The following is a 24,634-nucleotide window of genomic DNA, read 5'->3' as shown; positions in this document are numbered from 1 at the left end:
GGCGACTTCTCCTCTTGTACTATGGTTATTAGGTAGTTGAACCCTCGCCTCAGACAGGTACAGCCCACTACTGCCACTAGGAACTGTATGGGAGACACACGAAGAGTGGCTATATTTTTTATCGCGGTTTCGTTTATTTTGTTTTTCACGCTTTCTCCAAAGCTGATAGCCACCTATTTCAACATGGAATGAAGACACACAATGAAAAATGAACTTACCTCTTACAGACAGTCACCACAAATGGGGTACACGTGCCGAGGGCACTTTGGTAGGGCACACTTGTTGCAGCGGTGCCTGGTCTTACGGTCCGACTTGCTAGGGCAGTCAGCACAGCGTACCAGGGGTGAGTTGCTGTCTGAAAATGACGTCCCTGGTGACCCAGCAGCCATGCCCGCTGATGGAAGGTCACACACGGTAGTTATCAGAGTGCGTAGTTGGCGGGACAGGACTGGTGAGGACAGGCGTATCTGAGCCCAGGGAGTGATGAGTGCCCTTGCCATGTTCATCATGAAGGTCCTCCTTTGCGGTATCTTGATGCCTGTCCTTGCACGATTCTCGGCACTGATGATGAAGGCATTGATGATCGCTGCATTGAGGATGCCGTACCACACACAGAGGGGCCAACGTCGTGTCTTCCTGGAGCATGAACTTGTTGCACACATTTGGTCGAATGTGTCAACACCTTCTTTAGTGGAATTGTAAAATTCAATGATCTCTGGCTTGCCACTGGGTGCAATGTTAGGCTGGGTGTGCTGGGATGACATGAGCATAACCAACTTCTTCTTGGCAAGGGATGTCTCTGCCACGTACGACACAAGCGTCATCTCCTTGGTGAAGAGAAAGGCACTTGAACCGTGGAGTCGTGTTTTCGTTGCCTTCATCTCGTGTGGAATTTCAGTCTTGTTTGCTCGAACTGTGCCAACAAGTGTCATTCTACAGTTGTTCATGAGGTCGGCGATGAGAGGAACTGATGTGAACCAGTTGTCTGTGGTCACATTTCTGTTTGATCCGTGGTATGGCCTGGTCAGTTCTTTGGTATAATAATGCCCGAGGTTGATTCCACTCCGTGGTTGCTTTGTCCCCTGCTTCCCAAGGTAGGGTATGCCACCAAGCATGTATCTGGTGCTCGAGTCACATATAAGGACAAGCTTGATGCCATATTTGGCAGGCTTGTTGGGAATGTACATACGGAAGGGGCACCTCCCTCTGAATCCCAACAGTTGCTCGTCCACTGTCAGGTTCTCGCGTGGGACATAGAGCCGGGTACAGTTGTCAATGAACTCGTCAAACACCTTCCTGATAGGGGCAAACTTGTCCTGGTTCTTCCTCTCTACGCGGGTTTCAGGGTTGTCGAACCTCAGACAGCATATCAGGAACTCGAACCTTCCCTTCGACATTGCTGCTCGATACAGAGGACACCCAGTCATAACACTCCACATCTCAAGGACGGACAGATGGTTGTCTCTCTGCTGCCCTGCTGCTATGAGCACTCCCAGGAGTGCTAATATCTTCTTGGCCTCCGTTGGACCATATGTGGCTTTCTTACTCTGAGTTTGCATCCATGGTGCCGTGAACTCAATGCGTTTGTTTGTCCAGGTGACACATTCCTGAACAATAGAATCCGTAATAAACAGCTTGAATGTCTCCTCTGGTGCAATAACATCTCGTGCCTCCTGAGCTGGCCCTGGAATGATTCTTGCCAAGATGTTTCTTGATAGCCTCCTGTGTGTGTGGCCGTACTGAGGCTGACAGCTCCATCTAAACTTGCTTCGGGAGGAAATAGACGTTTTATTGAAGTCTACCACAGGTGGAAGTTCAGCATCCTGGCGGCGTCTTCCTCGCCTTACAGGGGCGGCAGCAGCTGAGGTAGTGGCAGGGGCGGCAGCAGAGGTAGTGGCAGTGGCAGCAGCAGCAGAGGTACTGGCAGAGGTAGTGGCAGGGGCGGCGGCGACAGCAGGGGTACGACATTTTATGGGTGTTGACGTGTATATCTTTCTTTTTTTCTTTTTAGGAGCTCCATCCCCCTCATCATACTCATCGCTCTCATCACTTTCCGGTTCTAACAGAGGAAAATACTCAACATCTTCATCACTATCATAGAGTTCTTCTATTTCTAAATTGTCTTCTACTTCACTGTCAATATAACTAAATGCCTCTACATCATCCACACACTCACTATCATCATTATCTTGAACTGATGTTACACCTGTTTGGTTCATCAACTCAATAATCTGTTCATCAGTTAGCCTCTTGCCTAGGCCAGCCATAATTAGGTTATTTCTGTAATAAATAACTCAATACCTGAAAAGAAACACACGTACAATATTGTGCACTACCACAATATATAAGTTAAAAAAAGAAAATAGGGGCGAAAGGTAATGAAGGTAGAATCCATTTTCTCACGATCGCCACACATATCACAAAATAGTCTGGTAACCACAACGTCGCGAGTATTCCACCCGGGTATAAAGTCTGACGGTAACCACAACGTCGGGTGGAAATCTCCCGAAATCACAAACTTTCCACTGTAGTGGAAAATTCCAGCCCCCGAGCAGGAGCGCGCACCCACCTTTCACGGTGTCACACTACTGACTGAAGGTACTGGGGAGGGTAGCGGGGAGCGTCCTTATCTTAGGTGTGTATCACGTGTCACCCACATGCGAGCGGGTGAAAATCTCCCGGCGATGTGGTTCTAGGGATATATATATATATATACACGTATATATATACTCATATACAGTGGGGTATGCTATAACGAACGTAATTGGTTCCAGAACCTCGTTCGTTATAGCATTCGTTCGTTATAGGATTAATCCGTTCCAGGCCCCCAAATACAACCGCTTAACACTGAAAAAATTCTGTGGAATGTAAAAAATACGGTACTTTATCTTACCTTAGTGTTATTCAGCATGCAGGTACCCCTAAACACTGGCACATCACTATCACTTCCACTGGGAGTCTTGGCTTTAAGGTCCTCAAACAATTGTCTGGCCTTCTCACAAATTATAGCTTCACTAATGTTACCACCTGCCATTTCTTTCTCCTTTATCCACACTAAGAGTAAATTTTCCATCTCTTCAATCACATTACACCTTGCTTTGCTAAGTCTAAAGATTCCCTAAGCCACTTGCACAGTTTTTAACTCCTCTTTATTCTTCAAAATCGTACATATAGTCAATTTAGCCATCCCATATTCATCACTAAGTTTTGCAATGCTTCTTCCATTCTCACGTTTCTTTATAATTTCTTTCTTAGTTTCAAGGGTTATTAGCTTTCTCACTCGCTTTGGACGACTCATTGTTACAATTGTATACTTGTATAACAAAATAGTTATACAAATAACGCGAATTTCCACATCAAAAGACGAAATTTCAACAATAACAGTGGTGCACTGGCTACACAATGAGACAAAGATGGCGCCTGACGCTCTTGTTGTGGGTCGCGGTACAACAATATTCATACGCCAGGCGAAATAGTCCGGTATTCATCCGCGTTCGTTGTAGGAGTTGCGTTCGTTATAGCATTCTCAATTTTATAGGTAAAACCGTTCGTTATAGGAATATTCGTAGTAGGATCCGTTCGTTATAGCATACCCCACTGTATATATATATACATATATATACAGTTGTACCCCACTTAACGCGGTCAATAGAACCCAGAGGGTCCCGTGTTAAGTGAAATCCGCGTTAAGTGAACAACAGAACATATGGGATTAATTCCAATAGAAACCGGCCCGACCCCCAAACTCCACTTTTTGAAGGCACATACCTATGTTGTAGTAAAAATAACATCTTAATTTTATGATGGTACATGCACACAATTAATACTTAAGAGAAATAGAGAAATACAGTCGCCAAGTTAATGTCCATTCAAATAATGGACTCAACTCCCTCCCCCTCTCACACTACACTGCCGGCTCTTCCCTCTCTGAGAAATTATTGGGGGAAAACCACTAAATTTTAATAAATAATATCTCAAACTAAAGTTAGGATAATACAATTGACATTGCTGGATTCCTTGTAAGACCAGGAATATTTTGAATATAAATGTCATATATTTTGCACAAAAGATAACATAGTTAATTTGAGAAAAAATTTTATCTAAAATTTGTATGTCTAATGCAAAAATATGATGTTTATATTCAAAATGATCATCAAATTATAAGAATTCCAGCAATGTAAATTATATTCAGACCGGGTAATTTGTATGAATTTTATGAGCTAAAACAAATATCTTCAGTTAATAAAAAAAAAAAATCTTCACGACACTATCTGTCAATCAAAGTACCCCACCTTGCCTCCCCCCTCTTCCAACCGCGCGGTCAGTCCCAACCCTCCCCCCCACCCCCCACCAATCCTCCCTTCCAGAGTTTTTAACATTTAGTATTAAATAATACCTCAGATTAAAGTTAGGATAATATAATTGACATTGCTGGATTCCTTGTAAGACCAGGAATATTTTGAATATAAATGTCATATATTTTGCACAAAAGATACCATAGTTACCTAGAGAAAAATTTTTATCTAAAAATTGTAAGTTTAAAGCAAAATATATGATGTTTATATTCAAAATGATCACCAAATTATAAGAATTCCAGCAATGTAAATTATATTCTGGCCGGGTAATTTGTATGAATTTTATGAGCTAAAACAGGCAGTCAGGCAGGGTGGCGGGTGGGGCAAATCTAAAAATAGCGTCTCGAGCCGGACACTCACCGCGTAGATGTGGAAAAAATCTGTGTTAAGTGAAAGTTCAGCTCTGGCGAGGCACCGCGTATATGATAAAACGCGTTAAGTGAAACCGCGTTAGGCGGTGTAATACTGTACAGTACTCCGTCTTTATCGACGGGGGTTACGTTCTGTAAACGGCCGTCGATAAAGAAACCGTCGATACCGTGATGGTTACGTAATTTTTCTAACTATTATTAGCATATGTTGAATAAACGTACCTTTAAGCATTAATGCGTTTCCTTTACACATAACCTTAAATAATAGTGTATAAATAATAATATAATAAGTGGACAAAAATACTAGCAAACTTACGATTTCATTTATTGAAGTGAACATCGGTCCTTACAGTAAACAATACAGTGTACAGTATATACAAGTGTGATGATTGAGGCTTATTAAAAGCCTGACCAGTCAGATGAGTATGATGAGTCAAGGTCTGCATCTTCTTGAGGGGTGTGGGCAGGTACTGCGTCTTGTTGTTGTGAGGTGCCGGCAGCTTCTACGTCTTGTTGTTGTGAGGTGTCGGCAGCTTCTGCCTCCTGTTGCAGGATGCCGGCAGGTTCAGCGATGGCAGGCACTCGGCGACTGAAGAAGTTGGTGATGGTGGTCTGTGCTTTCTTGCTTCTCATTTCCCTCTGCAGTTCTATATATGGCAACATAACATTTTCAATAGCTCTCTTTGCTTTAAGGGACCTATCAAGGGAGGGATCAATGTCATAGAGACGAGCAGAGAGGGCCTTACTCATTCTTATTACTTCACCAAGATTATCTAAAGTTAAGTTCTTATTTTCATCATCACTCACTTCATCTTCTGTTTCATCCTGCAGCTCCACTAATTGTTCTAGTTCATCACTTGTAAATGGATCTCCAACATTTCCCAATAACTCTTCTTGCACCTCTGCCGCTGTTAAGTCAGAGAACCCTTCACCTCCAACTTCATTTGCCATAGTTATTATGTTGCGTAACTGAGGCTCGGCTGTTGGGAACCCTGTGAATGTTGGGACAATTTCAGGCCACAATTTTTTCCAACATGATCGGACACAGTTCTGCGACAGTTCATTGTGGCTTTCAGCGATGAAGTTTATGCACTGTGCAATATCAAATTTCTTCCACATTTCTCTGGGTGTCACATCAGCATCCTTATCAAGGCACTCACGAATCATGCTGAAAGTCTTCTCTGCATATTTAGCCTTAAACACGACAATGACTCCCTGGTCCATTGGCTGGATGATGGAGGTGGTGTTTTTTGGCAGGAAAACCACCTCAATGTTGGGGTGGGCAGTCTTGAGTTCTTCAGAGTGGCCAGGGCAATTATCTAGATATAATACCACTTTGAACTCCATGCCAAGTTCATCCAGATAATCTTTCACCTCTCTAGCAAAGCAGTTTTTCAGCCAATCCACGCACAAATCAGATGTCATCCACGCTTTCTTGTTGTTCCTGTAGAAAACTGGTAGCAAGTTCATGTTTTTATTTTTGAGAGCCCGAGGTCGTGCGGCAGTGTATAACAACATGGGCTTAATCATATGCCCTGCCGCATTCCCACATAGCATCACTGTCACTCGGTCCTTCGCAACTTTAAATCCAGGGGCACTTTTTTCCTCTTTAGAGATGTAGGTTCGGCGTGGCATCTTCTTCCACCATAGGCCTGACTCATCAGCATTAAAAACTTGTTCCGGCCTATAACCCTTTTGTGCTATGTGGTTAGCAAACTCTGCAGGGTATGCTTCCCCTGCCACAGTGTCTGCTGATGCTGCTTCGCCAGTCACTTTTATATTATGCAGCCCATAACGATGTCTGAATTTCTCGAACCATCCTTTGCTAGCTGCAAATTTTTTCAAATTGTCACCATCACCCTGATTATCACCATCACCCTGATTATCACCATCACCCTGATCATCACCATCACCAACACCATGATCATCACCTTTAGAAAACTTATCATAAAGTTCCTTAGCTTTCTGCCTAATAAATTTTGAGTCAAGTGGTATGCGGCGGCGGTTTAGGTCCTCTATCCAAATGTTCAGTGCTTTTTCCATTTTAATGAGGGCATCATCACGCACATGGCTTGTCACTTTTGATGTCACTGGTGCACTTGAAGCTAAAGCGTGCTTCAGATCCTTTGCACGTCGTTTAATTCCACGCACACTGGATTCGTTGAGCCCAAAGTGGCGGCCAACAGCTGCATAGCTCATACCGCTGTCGAGTTGTTTCAGCACTTCATTCTTCTCATTCAGCGTCAGCACTCGTCTTGCCCTCTTAGGTGTAGATCCAGAGGGAGCAGCAGGTCGTTTGGGAGGCATGGTGATATAAGTTGATGTGATGAACCACCAGCAAAAGTTGAAAATCAAAGACTGTTGCCCACGCGGCTTGGCTGATGTCTGTGTTCAGGGAAGGCGGGCCGCGGGTAGACGCTAGTCACGCCACTAGTGCCGCCTAGCGGCGAAAGTACAAACAAGGCCCGCAGAGTTCAAATAAAGCCAAAATAAAAATCCGGCTAAATAATCCGTCGATAATCGAAACCGTCGATAAAAAATCCGTCGATAAAGAGGGAGTACTGTATATATATATATATATACATTGTTACGCCGTCTCTTAATTTACTTAAATATCCAGGTTCTAGGCGTAACCAAACAAAAAGTGAAGTAAATTAAAAGAGAATAAAAATAAATAAAGTAAACCTTTAAGAATTTAATTGATTAAATATTAACACAATAAAGAGCCTCGTAGGCTGTCACAACAAATTGATTCACCATCGAAACTTTTAAGACACAAGTGATACAAAACATCGAAACATCAAAAGAATAAAAATAAAGCATTGGATTACGTTAACACTGCATAAACATATAAAAACTATCACTGAAATTAACTAACGTGAAACAACACTGAATTACTTGAATACAACTAAGCAAATACTGATGGACACAAACAGAGACATGAATAGGTACTCACATAGATAAACCACATTGGTGGCGACAGGAACAACACAAATAAATTAAGTTTAAGTAACAAGTGACACACAAAGGATGTGTACTGTATGACAAGAGGACTGAACTAACTCCGTCAGTTGGTGGGTCCTATATATAAGGTCGGTTCCCGCCACTCGACCCGCTGGTGGGTCGTTTAACGATGCAGATGGTCGTTAGAGAACAAAGAATACTGGTTACAATACAAAATGGGTTTGAACAAATAACAGTTAAAACCTTAACAGCACAGGGTAAGGTGATTAGATTATATAATAGTGAATACAACACAGCATTACAGGAATAATATGGAAGCATGTTATATAAAAGAAAAGAAAAATACGACACGGTCGTAACAACATATATATATATATATATATACATATATATATATACATATATATATATATATATATATATATATATATATATATATATATATATATATATATATATATATATATATATATATATATATATATATATATATAAAGACCTCACTGTACCAAGAAAGATATTTGAACTAGTACAATAAGTACAGTATTCGCTTTTCTCTGTATTCTCGTACAGTGAGTTCTGCTATAACGCGTGTTTTGACAACGCGAATTTGCTCGAACACGATTTATGAATTGAGGAACGATATTTGTAAAACGCGAACTCGTTTGCTCTAACGCGATTCCACTCGAACGGTTGTTGTGGCTTCAGTTCACGTTCGACATCACATGTTCAATTGAGTTATGTGTTTTGTTTGTGAACAATTGCAGAAATAATGTATGTAATATTTGTGTATACAGTATACCTATATATTATAAGTAAATTGTAAAATTTTACATAAAAGAGAAAATCAAATTACATAGCGTTTTACACCCGCGCTCTCTTTACATCATACACAGTGTTTACAGTTTACGTTCGACATCACATATTCAATTGATTTATGTGTTTTGTTTGTGAAGAATTGCAGAAATAATTTATGTAATTCATGTATACAGTAAACCACTCACAAGGTCCTACAGTACCACTAATTATTTTATACTGAAACTTACGTTTGGTAAGCTGGATTAAAATGAAGATTACCGGTGTATTAAAATAATAAAAATGTATTATAAACCAGTCTAACATACCGTAATAAACACAGCTGCTATTATCATCCCCCCCACCCCCATTTGCCAGTGACAAGAAAGGGAAAGTGACCTTGACTGTGACCGCCTGTGGCTATTTTTAGCCGTCCTTGTGTTCGGAGGTGATCAGTAATGCATATCTGTATATTTACTGATCATAATACTTATCTCTTATAAATAATTCATTTAAAATTTATTTTTTGCAAAGAATATTCAGTAAATGACTGCATTAATTTTTGAAACTACCTACAGTGGTAAATTTAGGATATAAATAATGAACAGAAGTCGCGTCATGGATTCGGAGTTTGGTCCTTAACGATCACCATAAATGTAGCCTCCCTTTTTCCCGAAACACGTATATAAATTAAAGAAAATACTTGCAGTATATTTAATATATTACAGTATATTATATATATAAATAAATAAACAAATAAATTCAAATTCCCTTATCATCCTGTGTCATATACAGAAATACTTGAGTCCCTGAGCGAGTGCACAAAAAGAAAACGGAGGACTAGGACATCCTGGAGTGGATAGAGAACGGACATCTCTACTGGGGGACTCAAACGTTTCTCATGTTTTGTGGGCGCTCTAGCATAATATGAATAATATGTAAATTACAATTTACTTATACAGGTATATATATGTAAATTGTAAAAATTTAAATAAAAGAAAAACTAAATACGTAGTGCTTAAAGTGTACTGTACAGTACAGTACATTGCTGTGGCTTGGCGCGGGGTTATGCAGTGTTTACAGTTCACGTTCGACATCACATGTTCAATTGATTTATGTGTTTTGTTTGTGAAGAATTGCAGAAATAATTTGTAATATTTATGTATACAGTATACCTGTACAGTATATGTAAAATGTAAAATTTTAAATAAGAGAAAAACAAAATACATAGCGTTTTAGACCCGCGCGCTCTGTTTACTCCACACTTTGTTTGAAACACTTGTGAAGTTTTTAAGTGTCCTCAGTGAATTCTGATTACTGTTTCTCCAATTTTGTGACTATGGAAAGGAAGAATATCTCTGGGAAGCACTCTGGTGATCGCATTTCCGGTGGTGATCGTAAAAGAAAGGCTATAACACTTGAAGAAAAGCTTGATGTTTCATGACTCCTCAGCCTCAACATCACCCTTATCCCCCATCAAGTTATATTCATATTTTTTCAAGGTAAAGTGTAACATTTACTGTATGATTTCATTATTAGATATGAATGTAACATTTAGTTAGACTGTGCTATCCTTTGTGTTAGGCTAACTACGAAATTTTTTTTCGATTTGGAGTAATCTGCACCTAACCCTATTTTCTCCATAAGCCCTGTTATTTCTATTACACGAATTTCTATAACACGATGTTTTACAAGAACACTACTATCGCGTATGTATATATATATATATATATATATATATATATATATATATATATATATATATATATATATATATATATATATATATATATATATATATATATATATATATATATATATATATATATTGTTACTCCGTCTCTTAATTTACTTAAATATCCAGGTTCTAGGCGTAACCAAACAAAAAGTGAAGTAAATTAAAAGAGAATAAAAATAAATAAAGTAAACCTTTAAGAATTTAATTGATTAAATATTAACACAATAAAGAGCCTCGTAGGCTGTCACAACAAATTGATTCACCATCGAAACTTTTAAGACACAAGCGATACAAAACATCGAAACATCATAAGAATAAAAGTAAAGCATTGGATTACGTTAACACTGCATAAACATATAAAAACTATCACTGAAATTAACTAACGTGAAACACTGACTTACTCTTATACAACTAAGCAAATACTGATGGACACAAACAGAGACATAAATAGGTACTCACATAGATATACCACATTGGTGGCGACAGGAACAACACAAATAAATTAAGTTTAAGTAACAAGTGACACTCAAATGATGTGTACTGTATGACAAGAGGACTGAACTGACTCAAGTCAGTTGATGGGTCCTATATATAAGGTCGGCTCCCGCCACGCGACCCGCCGGTGGGTCGTTTAACGATGCAGATGGTCGTTAGAGAACAAAGAATGCTGGTTACAATATAAAATGAAGAAATAAGATGGGCTTGAACAAATAATGAGTTAAAACCTTAACAGCACAGGGTAAGGTGACTAGAATATATAATAGTAAATTTAACACATCATTACAGGAATAATATGGAACATGGGAGCACGTTATATATAAAAAAAAATAGAAAAAATACGACACGGTCGTAACACTTCCCCCATAAAATAAAATTTTGCTTGCACAAATTTTGATATGACAAGTGTTCCGACACCTTGAAGTCCTACAAAAAATATTATCCTTCTTCAACAAATCAGTAAGGGGTAGTGCCAACTCGGCAAAAATACAAATATATCTCTGGTAATAACCCACAACCCAAAAATCTGCGGACTTGTCGTTTGTTACATAGAACAGAACAGGCATCTGAGAAATAGTGTCACACCTTGCTGTGGGAGGAGCAAGTTTCCAACCCAATTACATGTCTCAAATACAAAAGTTGAGCACAAACAAATTCTGACTTAGCAATGTTTATAACAAACAAGTCCTACATTTCCTAACTCAGTGAAGAGAGCGTCTAGCTGACATACTGTAAATGGTCTGACCAAGTGTCAGAAAAAAAATTACATCTAAATATACTACACAACCAAGCCAATTGGCCGTGACATCAGCCTTTGTAAGGTAGCAGGGGCATTGCAAAGCCCAAAAGGCAGAACATTAAATTTATAGTTCTTACCTAATGCCACAAAACTGGATATGTCTTTAACACAACGGGTCAATGGTACTTGCCAAAACCCTCGAAGGCAATCAATCTTAGAGAGGAACTTGGCGTTCCCGATTGCTTCGATGCAGTCATCGACTCTTGGTAGAGGGAAGCTGTCCTTGTGGTGACGGCTTTGACCGTGCGGAAGTCAATGCAGAAACGAAGAGTGCCGTCCTTCTTTGGTACTAGAGTGACTAGTGAGCACCACTCGCTGGTAGGGAGCCTGCTTGATAGGCTTAGCAGAACCAACAACATCATGCACCACGGCAGTGGTACAGCCAGGCCTGTCTTGGAAGACAAGAGGATGTTGTTGGATGGCGGCCAGCACGTCAGCTCTCTGGTCTCCCGGTAGACGATGTAGCTTCTGCTACTCCACGGAGTTGGACTGCCAAACCCTGGCTGATGACAGGGCGAGTGGACTTGCCCTTTCTTTTTCCTCTTCTTTCTCACCGTCTACCAAGAAAGTGTCAACGGCACACTCGGGAACTGGATCATCAGCAACAAATGGGGGTGCTGGCGTGTGTGGTACAGCTTGATGGTGTTGACGCGACATAAGCGCTGTAGTCGGCTCCTGTCAGGGGTAGAGATAATATAATTCGTGGGGCTTACCTTCTTCACCACTCTATATGGCCCACTGAACTTCGCATGGAGCGGCTGTCCATGTCTCAGCAAGAGAATGAGAACTTGATCTATCTGGAACTGTGTCTGGCCCGCTTGTCGTACCAGGTCTTGGTCTGCGACTGCTTAAGTGGTCTGCAGCAAGGCTCCAACATCTTAGAAGCTTCTCTCTAACATCTAAACTTAATACATTAATGCTCTCTTCACTACTACCTAACAATGAACTATTCCTAACTCTGTTAGGGCTTCCTTGAAAACTTTTCCTACAAAATATGAAGCACCGTCCGTTTGAACATGGTACGGCAACCCGAAGTGACTAAACAGGTCAAACAAACATTTAACAAGGGCCTCAGCAGTAATTTTCCTAAGAGGTATAGCATGCAAGTTCCTAGTGGAGGTATTAAGGACTGTAAATAAATATTCAAACCCACTAGAAGTTTTAGGCAGAGGGCCTACAATATCACACTGTACTGTTGTAAAGGGCTCAGGTACGTGAGGTACTCTTACAAGTGGAAAAGGTGGAATAGCCCAATTGGCTTTGCCTACCTTTTGACAAAAATGACTGTACTTACAATATTTAGTGACATCTCTCCGCATACCTGGCCAATAGAACTTTCTGGCCAGCCTGTTGAACGTCTTTCGGACACCTTGATGTCCAGAAAAGCGACCGTCATGGGCCAGAGCTAGAACATGTTATCTGTAAATGTGTGGGAGAACTATTAGAGTGATAGACGCCCAGTCCGCGTCTTCCTCTGACATAGTCGGTGGGAGCCAGCGGCGGCACAAAACACCGTCTTGACTTAAATATCTCGTGGTAGGGCCTGAATCACTGGCAGGATCGGACACCAGGTCAAACAAGAGCCGTAATGAAACTTCTTGCTCTTGCGCAGCTATTAAACAACTCTCCCGGTCACAGCATTAACTGCGGAAGAAATGTCTTGGGAAGCAATTGGGTTAGCAAAACGTCCTTCTTAGGACAGTGAATTATCTACATCAGGAGTTACATTATGATCATTAGTCATTAACAAAAAACGAGTCACAGCACACAAGGGAAAACACCGGGCATATCATCTTCAAGCTGTTGCAGCAAATCGTTACCGAGTATGAGGTCCACTCTTTAGCAACAAGGAGACTTGACACGTACTAACACAGGCAGCTCGTGCTCACCGGCTACGTTTAGCTATACCTGAAAAACCAAAGGAGCTGCACCTTTACCCCAAAGGGCGCCCAAAACGACGTTTTGTCAGCCTTCCTCACCGCAACAACACCCTCTTTGATGAGAGTTTGGAGACAACCCGAGTCTCTCAAAATAGTGACTGGCGTTTCGACACCATCAACTTCTACCGTGCCTTGTGACAAAAAGGGACGAAAGGTACCAACGTCTGGGTCCTTCGCAAAACTCTCCTGGAAAAGATCAAAGTCTCGTGAGGCGAGAACCGAAACTGCAACCTCTCGTGCTTCACCTTATTTGGCTGCGGCCTTGTCCAACAAAAATACGCCTTATGACCCGGCTTTCCACAGAAACTACAATTAAATTAGAAAATTAGGACGCCCCATTAGGTGGCGAACGAGTCCATCTCCTCTTGTCATGTACAAAATTATTACGCACAAAATTACCATTGTTAGTCCTACCATGCCTCAAAACAAATCCATCAGCATGCTTAGAAAAAAAAATATCACAAGTGTCAAAAGGTCGTTAGTGAATCCTGGCAAGGTCGCCAAAACTGTTACGCCGTCTCTTAATTTACTTAAATATCCAGGTTCTAGGCGTAACCAAACAAAAAGTGAAGTAAATTAAAAGAATAAAAATAAATAAAGTAAACCTTTAAGAATTTAATTGATTAAATATTAACACAATAAAGAGCCTCGTAGGCTGTCACAACAAATTGATTCACCATCGAAACTTTTAAGACACAAGTGATACAAAACATCGAAACATCAAAAGAATAAATATAAAGCATTGGATTACGTTAACACTGCATAAACATATAAAAACTATCACTGAAATTAACTAACGTGAAACAACACTGAATTACTTGAATATAACTAAGCAAATACTGATGGACACAAACAGAGACATAAATAGGTACTCACATAGATATACCACATTGGTGGCGACAGGAACAACACAAATAAATTAAGTATAAGTAACAAGTGACACTCAAAGGATGTGAACTGTATGACAAGAGGACTGAACTAACTCAAGTCAGTTGGTGGGTCCTATATATAAGGTCGGCTCCCGCCACGCGACCCGCCGGTGGGTCGTTTAACGATGCAGATGGTCGTTAGAGAACAAAGAATGCTGGTTACAATACAAAATAAAGAAATAAGATGGGCTTGAACAAATAATGACAGTTAAAACCTTAACAGCACAGGGTAAGGTGACTAGAATATATAATAGTAAATTTAACACATCATTACAGGAATAATATGGAACATGGGAGCATGTTATATATAAAAAAAATAGAAAAAATACGACACGGTCGTAACAGTATGTATGTATGTATATATGTATGTATGTATGTATGTATGTATATATTATAACTATATATATATATATATATATATATATATATATATATATATATATATATATATATATATATATATATATATATATATATATATATATATATATATATATATATATATATATATATATATATATATATATATATATATACAGTAGTACCCCGCTTAACGCGGTCAATAAAACCCACAGGGTACCGTGTTAAGTGAAAACCGCGCTAAGTGAACAACAGAACATATGGGATTAATTCCAATAGAAACTGGCCCGACCCCCAAACTCCACTTTTTCCGACACAATACCTATGTTCTAGTAAAAATAACATCTTAATTTTATGATGGTACATGCACACAATTAATACTTAAGAGAAATAGAGAAATACAGTCGCCAAGTTAATGTCCATTCAAATAATGGACTCGACTCCCTCCCCCTCTTCTCACACTACACTGCTGGCTCTTCCCTCTCTGAGAAATTTTGGGGGGAAAACCACTAAATTTTAATAAATAATACCTCAAACTAAAGTTAGGATAATACAATTGACATTGCTGGATTCCTTGTAAGACCAGGAATATTTTGAATATAAATGTCATATATTTTGCACAAAAGATAACATATTTACTCAGAGTAAACATTATATCTAAAATTTGTATGTCTAATGCAAAATCTATGATGTTTATATTCAAAATGATCACCAAATTGTAAGAATTCCAGCAATGTAAATTATATTCTGGCCGGGTAATTTGTATGAATTTTATGAGCTAAAACAAATATCTTCAGTTAATAAAAAAAAAAATATTCTTCACGACACTATCTGTCAATCAAAGTACCCCAACTTGCCTCCCCCCTCTTCCAACCGCACGGTCAGTCCCAACCCTCCCCCCCACCCCCACCAATCCTCCCTTCAAGAGATGTTGGGTGAAAAAACTAAATTTTAACATTTAGTATTAAATAATACCTCAGATTAAAGTTAGGATAATATAATTGACATTGCTGGATTCCTTGTAAGACCAGGAATATTTTGAATATAAATGTCATATATTTTGCACAAAAGATAACATATTTACTCAGAGTAAACATTACATCTAAAATTTGTATGTCTAATGCAAAATCTATGATGTTTATATTCAAAATGATCATCATATTGTAAGAATTCCAGCAATGTAAATTATATTCTGGCCGGGTAATTTGTATGAATTTTATGACCTAAACCAGTCAGGCAGGGTGGGGCGAATCTAAAAATAGCTCTCGAGCCGGACACTCTGCGCGTATACGTGGAAAAAACCCCCGTTAAGTGAAAGTTCAGCTCTGGCGAGGCACCGCGTATACGTGAAATCGCGCTAAGCGAAACCGTGTTAAGCGGGGTATTACTGTGTATATATATATATATATTTCATTAGCCCAATAAAGCACGCGGACTTCTACATATAATCAACACCTCACACCGCCAGGATTTGAACCCACGGCTCACGACTGTGACTGGAGAACGCTACCTCTAGACCACCAGGATACTAAAAGCAATCCTAGACTCTGTTATGTCACACAAAGCCTGTTCAACGAGCTTATGGCGCCGTGAACCTCTAATAGGAACTACCCGTATCACTTAGGTGGTCAGAGTAACGCTTTACCAAATCCGGCTTTGAAACACGAGGATCCATATATATTTCATTAGCCCAATAAAGCACTGCTTTTAGTATCCTGGTGGTCTAGAGGTAGCATTCCCACGTCATGGCTGTGGGTTTGAATCCTGGTGGGGTGAGGTGTTGATTATATATATATATATATATATATATAGCTGTTTTTATTACCTAATTTATTTCACACTTCAGATTATCCCCGACATAGATTGCTACTCTGCCTCCTTTCCTAATCTGCCTATCTGTATGGAATAAGTTGTAACCTGCAATTTGGTATTCGACAGGTAACTCACGTGAGTCTAGGTTTATCCATGTTTCAGTGAATGCTATTACAGTATATCGATTTTTTCGGTACATAACAATGCCCTGATTTCATCCATTTTGTTTCTCATACTTTTTCTGTTTGCGTAGTAGACATTAAAGTTAGTCGTGTTCTGAGTCCTTTCTTTGTCGCATTTAGGTTTTAACTCCCTGCCTAATTGAGTTTTGTCATCATTCCTCGCACTATTTCCCTGTAACCTTTCACTTTGTTTACCCGCTCCCACTGCAGTCTCCTCCACCCCTGTGCTCATATGTTCTCCTAGCAGTTTAAAGGCTTCGACATCTTTTGAACTGCCCTCTCAAAAGAGCCAGCCAGGGTTGCCACCCCATCCCTAGCATAAAGGTCCCTTCTGCCGTAGAAGTTGTCACAGTTCTCAATGAATGGGACTGATATTGAATTGCAATATCTGTCAAGACGGCCGTTGACACCAACTGCCCTTGACAACCATTCATTGCCAACTCTCCTTCGAGGCAGGACACCACATATGATAGGGATCCCTCCCTTCAACCTAATATGTTCTATAGCTGTCTTGAACTTATCAAGAAGCTCCTCACTCTTACACTGGCCAATATCATTGCCTCCTGCACTAAGGCAGATATTGTCCATCCTGTCAACTATATTCCCTACCCCAGCTCCTGGTCAACACACCCTCATCCTATTTTTATTTCTACCACAGAAAGATCTATCCAGGTACCGTACCTGGAAGTCGCCAACAATTAAGGTTTTCTTACCTTCCTTGTCAGCCCTGTCCCTGACTATGGTAACGTCCAATTCGTCTATCAAAGGACTGAAAGAGTTGGTACACTTAGCTGTTGTCGTATCCTTGGTGTGTTTTTTCACCACCAGTTTGGTCGTCCCTCTCCTATCAACCTTCCATTCACCTGAGTTTTCGTCAGTCACGGGCTTTCCTTGTCTCGTTTCTTCCTCCATCCTCACTTCCTTTAATTTCAAGATTTCTTCCTTGACCTTCTCTAACTCCAACTCAGCCCCCTGAAGGGCACAGCCCCGTTCACAAGTAGCACTAGCCATTACCGACAACTAATTCCCGGGAGCTATGCCTGCTGTGATCTTTCCTCTAGCGAGGTCAGAACACCTCCGCTATGGCATTGATGTGATGCTTCAGGGTATCTTTGAGGATGCTGCAGCAGTTCTCTATGGGGTTTAGAAGTGGTGAATGGTGGGAGGTACCTCACTTCATGATTGGTCATGGACTGTGCAGCATCACGATGGCACGGAGCATTATCCACGATGACGACGACGTCTTCATCACCCAGAATAACATCTAGAGATGCTAGGAAGTGTGTAAAAACTTCCTTGGTAACACTGGACGTGAATTAAAGGATAAATTAATCCACCAATGTCGGAGATAGCGGCTATCGGCGTCATATTTCCACCGCCCTGCCCCCTATGGTTCTTGTGACGCACTCGCCCCGTGCTGCACTACTTTACGTATGTTTTGTGTACAAATTGTTTCCAGTTTCGTCAACATAGATGCGGTGTTGTTGGAGCCCTTTCTCGTACTATATATAGTGAGCATACTGCACTAGAGCATCTTTCACTGCACTCGAATTCCGATCTTGAGGGATATTTGTGCATTTCTTTACACTTATCATATGCCATCTAATGCGCTTGCCACTGTAGCATCACATACCTGCAGCCTTGAAAGGAAGGTGTCTCGCAGTGCCTGGTTTAGTTCCTTTACGATGATTGTCGGGACTTCCTCGATCATCATCACCAGGAAGTTCAGGGATTCGTCATCAATTGTCTCCCTGCACGGTCACGGGGGTCGTCTACAGGTCCCTTTCTCTGATAATTTCTTACAATGCCATAAGCGGTTGTTCTCTTAATGCCAAGGTCAGCAGCGGTGATGAGAAAATCCTCGCTTGTCTCGTATTTTGCAATAATCCTTCTCTTATCCTCCTCCGATATACGGTTGTTGCGACTGACTCGCATGTTAAGTGTAATTGTCTCTGGCAGTATCATCTGTCTGACTATTTTGACTTTATCTCATCTATTCTTTTCATTGATGTTGTATTTTATCTGTCTGTTTCAAACGATATTCAGTTGTTTCAAGACTGAACTTTGTCATAATTAACTGTAAAGCTGTGTATGTGTAATGCATAAAGGAGTAGTATATCATTAGCTAAGTCATCTGATTGGTCAAATGGATCTTATGATGGAATAAAATCAGTCAGGGCATTACTGTATTCCTCTCTTACTTGAAGTGATTCCTCATTTGTTGATGATTTCTCTCAGCTTTCTCAAATTTTCTCGGGCATCTCTTCCATTTCAAATTATATAGGATTAAAAGATGAAAAAAATAAGATGTCCCATTTCTGCCACATCATTGTCTAACTCATCTTTTGCATGAGGTGGATTAATAACATTTGGGGTATTGATGTTTTGCTTACTTACTTTAATTGATGTCTCAGTTCTTTGTGGTTTCTCTGAATTTTGTACAAGTTCCTCAGCTATTTTGTCTTCCATTTCTGAAGTACAGTACTATACAACATTGGTTGTTTACTGATTTCTAGTGTCTCAGATTAAAATTGGTGTGTCATCATCTAGGCAGTTACCCCTAAGTGAAGTTGCATGATAGTGTTACTCATCAAACCATTTATTATTTTCACTAAACATTGAGCTGTAGGTGAATCACTGTTTCCTCCAGCATCTCTGATACTGCTAAATAGATTTTCTAAAGAATTCTGGTTTAACCTAATGGTAGGTAGGTATTTACGTATAGTTATAATTATTATGTAACATCAAGTCGTCGTGATCTCCAACTAGCTATGTTTAATTTCCATCCAGCAACACCTGGAATAAAACTATATGTCCCTATTTTCCAGGGATTGATCCAAGACTGAAATTCAATTTAATTTTCTCTGATTATTTTCTGCACTGATGACACACTTGCTACCTTTAAAGTGGTAGAGCTATTGAATGTATCAGAGTGTAGCCATATTATTAATCAAATGTACAGTTTGTGAAGCTTCCTTTGGTAATGCCCCTAACTCTCTATAGGTATGTATCCCTGCAGCAACACTTCTGCTAAAAATCTGTGAAACTTAACAAAAGAATGGCAATATACTGTATATGTTTTGTGCTGAGCCTTGGAGCAAGGCGTAGGCACATGAAGCTACAGTATCTCTTGTTATAATAATCTTGTATGTACTTCCACTTTTCAATTTTATCAATGATTGCAAAATTATATTTCATTAAATTATTTTGTACAATTTTAAGGAGATGTGTAGCATATTACAAATACAGTAGGTTCTCAAATTGTGTGAGTTTTTATTTTGACGTTTTTTTTTATTTTGACCCCCCCAAAAAAAACACTACACATTTTCAAATTTCGACGGGTTTGAGCGGCCCGCCAACGTTCAGACATGCACAATCGTGTAAACCGTCATTTTTCTTATGTACAAAAGATTCATTATTGTTTATTACTGAATGTCTTTTTGATTGAATTAATGTTTATGTGTGCAAAATGAACAATACAATTCGTTAATAATACGTAGAATATTAAAACGCACGAGGAGACGAGACGGCATTGTTTTTGTTATTGTTTACAAAACCAGTGACTGACTGGTTCTACATATAAAATTGAAGAAAATAAGACCCTGGTTGTAGCTGTAGTAAAATTAATTGGTTGTTTTAAGTAATAATATTTAATGTTAATAAATGGAACATTGGAAGTAGCTAACCATTAATGGTAAAGAAAAAAAGTGAGATCGCGTATGTAAGTGAGCACAAGTAAGAACATATCGTCATTACTCCACATAAGAATATGAAAGCAACACTTATTTACTCTTCATATATGTTTTAATTAGTGTTTCTGAATTTAATATAGAAATGCTACCCACCAGTGGTGAAGTTGAAAACATAAAGACAGCCAATGTTGTTGTGTGTGTTTTTACTTGGATGACAAAGTTGCCAAGTCATCAGGTTCAACTCTAGCTGAAGCTGTAGAACATAAAAACTTTTTCTGTGATGTTTTTAGTTTTTATTTAACTTTATCTGTGTTATTTTTGTTGGTTTATTAGGATGTTGTTTTATTACAGGTGTAGTAATTCGCCCAAAAAGTAGGGTAAATAAAGCAAAATTTAGCCAAACATCGAAAGTACCAGACGCAAATTAATTTTTTCCATAGGAAGTTGTATTTAAATTTGGACCATTTGAATTTTGCGAGGTTTTTAGTGTAAATGGGTGTCCAAATATGAGAGCCTACTGTATACCTTTTGCTCATTATGTTCTGTGTGTGGGTGAAATATTTAGTTAAGAATATACACTTGTATTTGTAGCATCCTCATCAGAAATGACTGATTAATCCTGTGTCTTTCAACTTTGTCAAACAATCTAATATCATTGGCTTAAGGATACCTGGCTTAATGCTCTTACTGAAGAAATAACACCCCAAAGTTTGTTTCTGTTTGGAAGCTAAAACCTTTTGCTATAAACACCATCACATACTGTGTGTTTCTGTTTGGAAGCTAAAACCTTTTGCTATAAACACCATCACATACTGTGCTGTTTTACCTGATTCTCCATATTCCCCTAAATTCTTCTACCTCACCTTTACTGATGTTATTCCTTCCTTTAATGATACAAGACTCCACAAACTTTATCTTGTTTTGTTATATTTTGAGCCTTTGTCTTGAAAAGGCCAAAAAGAGACTGATTCCAACCAACATTAAAACTAATCCGTTGTAACCAATATCTTGAGTGTGTGTGTGTGTGTGTGTGTGTGTGTGTGGAGTGGGAAGGACAATAAATTATATGTCCTTGGACTTGTGAAGTACGGACTCCAAACAAAACAGCTCTGATGATCTGAGTAATGCTGTCCCTTCTCTTTGCTAGTACAGTACGTAGTTAATATTATTTGGCTTTTGAAGAACTCTAACCCATAACCACTTAGGTAAATTGAGGCATTTCTAATATCCCTGAGGGTACTGTGCATTTATTGAGTAAATTGACTTGCATGTAGTAACCTGCTAATCAGTGTTCTATAATGTGAAGCAAATGTTATGTTTTGTATCTTGGAGAGGATGACTTCTTCCTTTCTGCAGCAATAATAAGACCATCAGGAAAACCTCATTCTGAACTAAATAAATCACACCATCCAGCATCATACACAGGTCCAGAATCAGGACTCGCTCGAATAAATTACTCTATAATGTATTCATAATTAAGATCAACGAATATATAATTATGCAATAACGAAGGTGCTCTAGTATATTAAAAAGGTGCTATTTTATACATTGTCTTTTACTATGGAGCACAGTACAGTACTGTACATGTTTATACTCTGTACTGCTGAGTCTGGAATAAAGTTTTATTATTAATATCCTGTAACATATTAAATATTATAGCTGCTCTTACATTTTGTAGAACTCAAAGTAACCACATATATATCTCTTCAGTATATTAATCTGAACATGCATGTCATAAGGAATGTAATATACAAAGTCTGACAATAATTGACAAAGTGTCACAAAAATTTGTCGTACATCATATGTACAATGAAAGACAAAACTTTGTCGTGAAAACAAATACCAAAGACTAAACTTTTGGTGCGCTCTGCCTTGTGGTGGGGGGGGGGGGGCTCGTAATATTTCACGAGTTATATTTAATCTTCAGACAAAACCATGACACGACTTTTGTCTTTGATTGTACCTTGTACCGGTATCCTATGGAAAACATGTCATGCTTCTTCAAATGCAAGTTCACCTACTATAACTAGTCTAGAGAAATACCGTAGTCCATCAAAGTACGGGTATATAATTTCTGTCTCGGTATTAAAAAAAACTTGCAATCCATGTTTACTAAATGATAAGTTATCTGTATATTTATATATATAAAAGGTGTTGCATGTCCTGAGGTCTCTGCTTCTTCACTAAGAACAGTTGATGAAGCACGACACACAGTAGCCTCTGGTTTATGTGTATCAGAATGTTGTACAACTCTTTCAGTGAAAACTTCTCTACATTATATTATCTGGTTGCATTAGATTCATTGTTGGCTGCAGATACTGTTTAGATATGGATATGTAGCATCTCTATGATTAAGCTAATATATGTAATGTATGTATTAACTCGGTGTGTGAGTGTAGGTATTGATAAAATATTTTATAATAACTGATTTAGCTTCTTTACAGAATCATTTAAAAATAGCATATAGTAATTAATTTATTTGAAAAAAAAATAGAATTAACTCTTTGTCTGTAATTACACAATGAATTAATAATAGCACTGTAACTACACAATGAATTAATAATAGCACTGTAACTACACAATGAATTAATAATAGCACTAACTACACAATGAATTAATAATAGCACTGTAACTACACAATGAATTAATGAAACCCGTTTTATCATGAAATCCAAATAATATTTATGCTTTTGTTGTCGTTGTTTCAGAATCCAGGTAGCGACTTCACAATAAAATTATTAGGTGTTACATTAGCAAAACGTACTGGAAAGATTTAAGATTTTTTTCCATAGATTTGTTATTGGTGTAATAAATAACAGAAAATGTGAAGGAGACTGCACATGTCGGACATTTTCAAATGAGCTGTTTATGAAACTGATCATGAAAGAAGAAAATATACAGGCCACAGCTGTGTGGTTAATGAAGTGAAATGAATGATATGAAACATGTATAAAAGAGTCATATTAATGCACTGTTTACACTTGTGGTGTACTGAAAAATATAACATATGTATAAAAGAGTCATATTAATGCACTGTTTACACTTGTGGTGTACTGAATAATATAACATGTATAAAAGTCATATTAATGCACTGTTTACACTTGTGGTGTACTGAATACTATAACATGTATAAAAGTCATATTAATGCACTGTTTACACTTGTGGTGTACTGAATAATATAACATGTGTATTAAAGTCATATTAATACACTGTAAAGACTTAGTGACAAATACATGAGGTTTTTATTCATATTATCCTAAATATTACATCCCAAAACTCATCTCCTCTCCATGTGTTAGGCAGCAACATAATACTGGAAGCTTTATGAACTGTAATTGGAGAACACAAAATACAGTGGTCCCTCGGTTAACGAATTACCTTCAATAAGAATATTCAATTCGGTTAACAAATTCCTCTCAACATGTTTTCGCTTGCTCACCAGCTGGAATATTAGTCCGCCAATACAGTAATCGGTTCTAGGGCTTAAATTCCTTTTCTTTTCTTTTATCCTCTGCCACTGACCGGTTCGTTAGCCGCTTGGGCGATCGGTCACGTCTCTCATTACTTTTCCTTTTCATTTATCCTCTTCACCAAAAGATCGGCTCGCTAGCTGCCCGGGTGATCTGTCACGCACTGGGCATGCACCGGCTCCTGAATGTACCTGAACCCGCTCCAGTGTTGGTCAAGTCTTCTCTTGAAAGAGCTCACACTCGGTGCCGTCACAACACTTTCTGGTAGATTGTTCCAAGAGTTTACAACCCTCACTCCGAAAAAGTTTGCCCTCACAGATTTCTGGACTTGCGGCTTCTTCAATCTTGAGCTGTGACCCCTTGTGGGGCGAGTGTCCGCCAGCTCCAAGTAAGGACACTCGACTGAGTAGTGCCCCCTGAGATGCTTATACATCTCAACTAGGTCACCCCTTGCCTGTCTGTAATATAAGCTAGGCAAGGTCAGGCGCTCCAATCTCTCAGGGTAACTGAGGTGCCGAAGTGCAGGCACCAACCTGGTGGCCCTCCTTTGAACATTTTCAACCAACTGACAGTCCCTAGCATATCTCGGGGACCAGACGGGGTGACAGTAGTCCAGATGGGGAAGCACTTTACTCTTGAAGATCGTTACGAGGGACGGACCGTCTAGATATCTGAATGACCTTCTTATAAGACCCAGTGATTTATTTGCCTGGTTTACCTTCTCGCAAT

General features: G+C 39.0%; 1 protein-coding gene across 1 annotated transcript in view; it reads right to left on the bottom strand.

Moving 5' to 3' along the window:
* Positions 1 to 2,520, bottom strand: part of LOC121858127 (piggyBac transposable element-derived protein 4-like) — a 2,712-nt gene extending 192 nt beyond the window's left edge. The window contains exons 1-2 of the mRNA XM_042354356.1: positions 227 to 2,520; positions 1 to 159 (exon numbers count right to left, since the gene is read on the bottom strand). The exon at positions 1 to 159 is cut by the window's left edge and continues 192 nt beyond it. Coding sequence (XP_042210290.1) covers positions 146 to 159; positions 227 to 2,267 — 2,055 coding nt within the window. The 5' untranslated portion in view covers positions 2,268 to 2,520 and the 3' untranslated portion in view covers positions 1 to 145. The remainder of the gene's footprint in view (positions 160 to 226) is intronic.
* Positions 2,521 to 24,634: the final 22,114 nt, after the last annotated feature.

Source organism: Homarus americanus, unplaced genomic scaffold, assembly GCF_018991925.1.
Source record: "Homarus americanus isolate GMGI-L3 unplaced genomic scaffold, GMGI_Hamer_2.0 scaffold21792, whole genome shotgun sequence".
Classification (NCBI taxonomy): Eukaryota; Metazoa; Arthropoda; class Malacostraca; order Decapoda; family Nephropidae; genus Homarus; species Homarus americanus.
The sequence above is the reverse complement of the archived record's forward strand: the minus strand, read 5'-3'. Positions and strand labels throughout refer to the sequence as shown.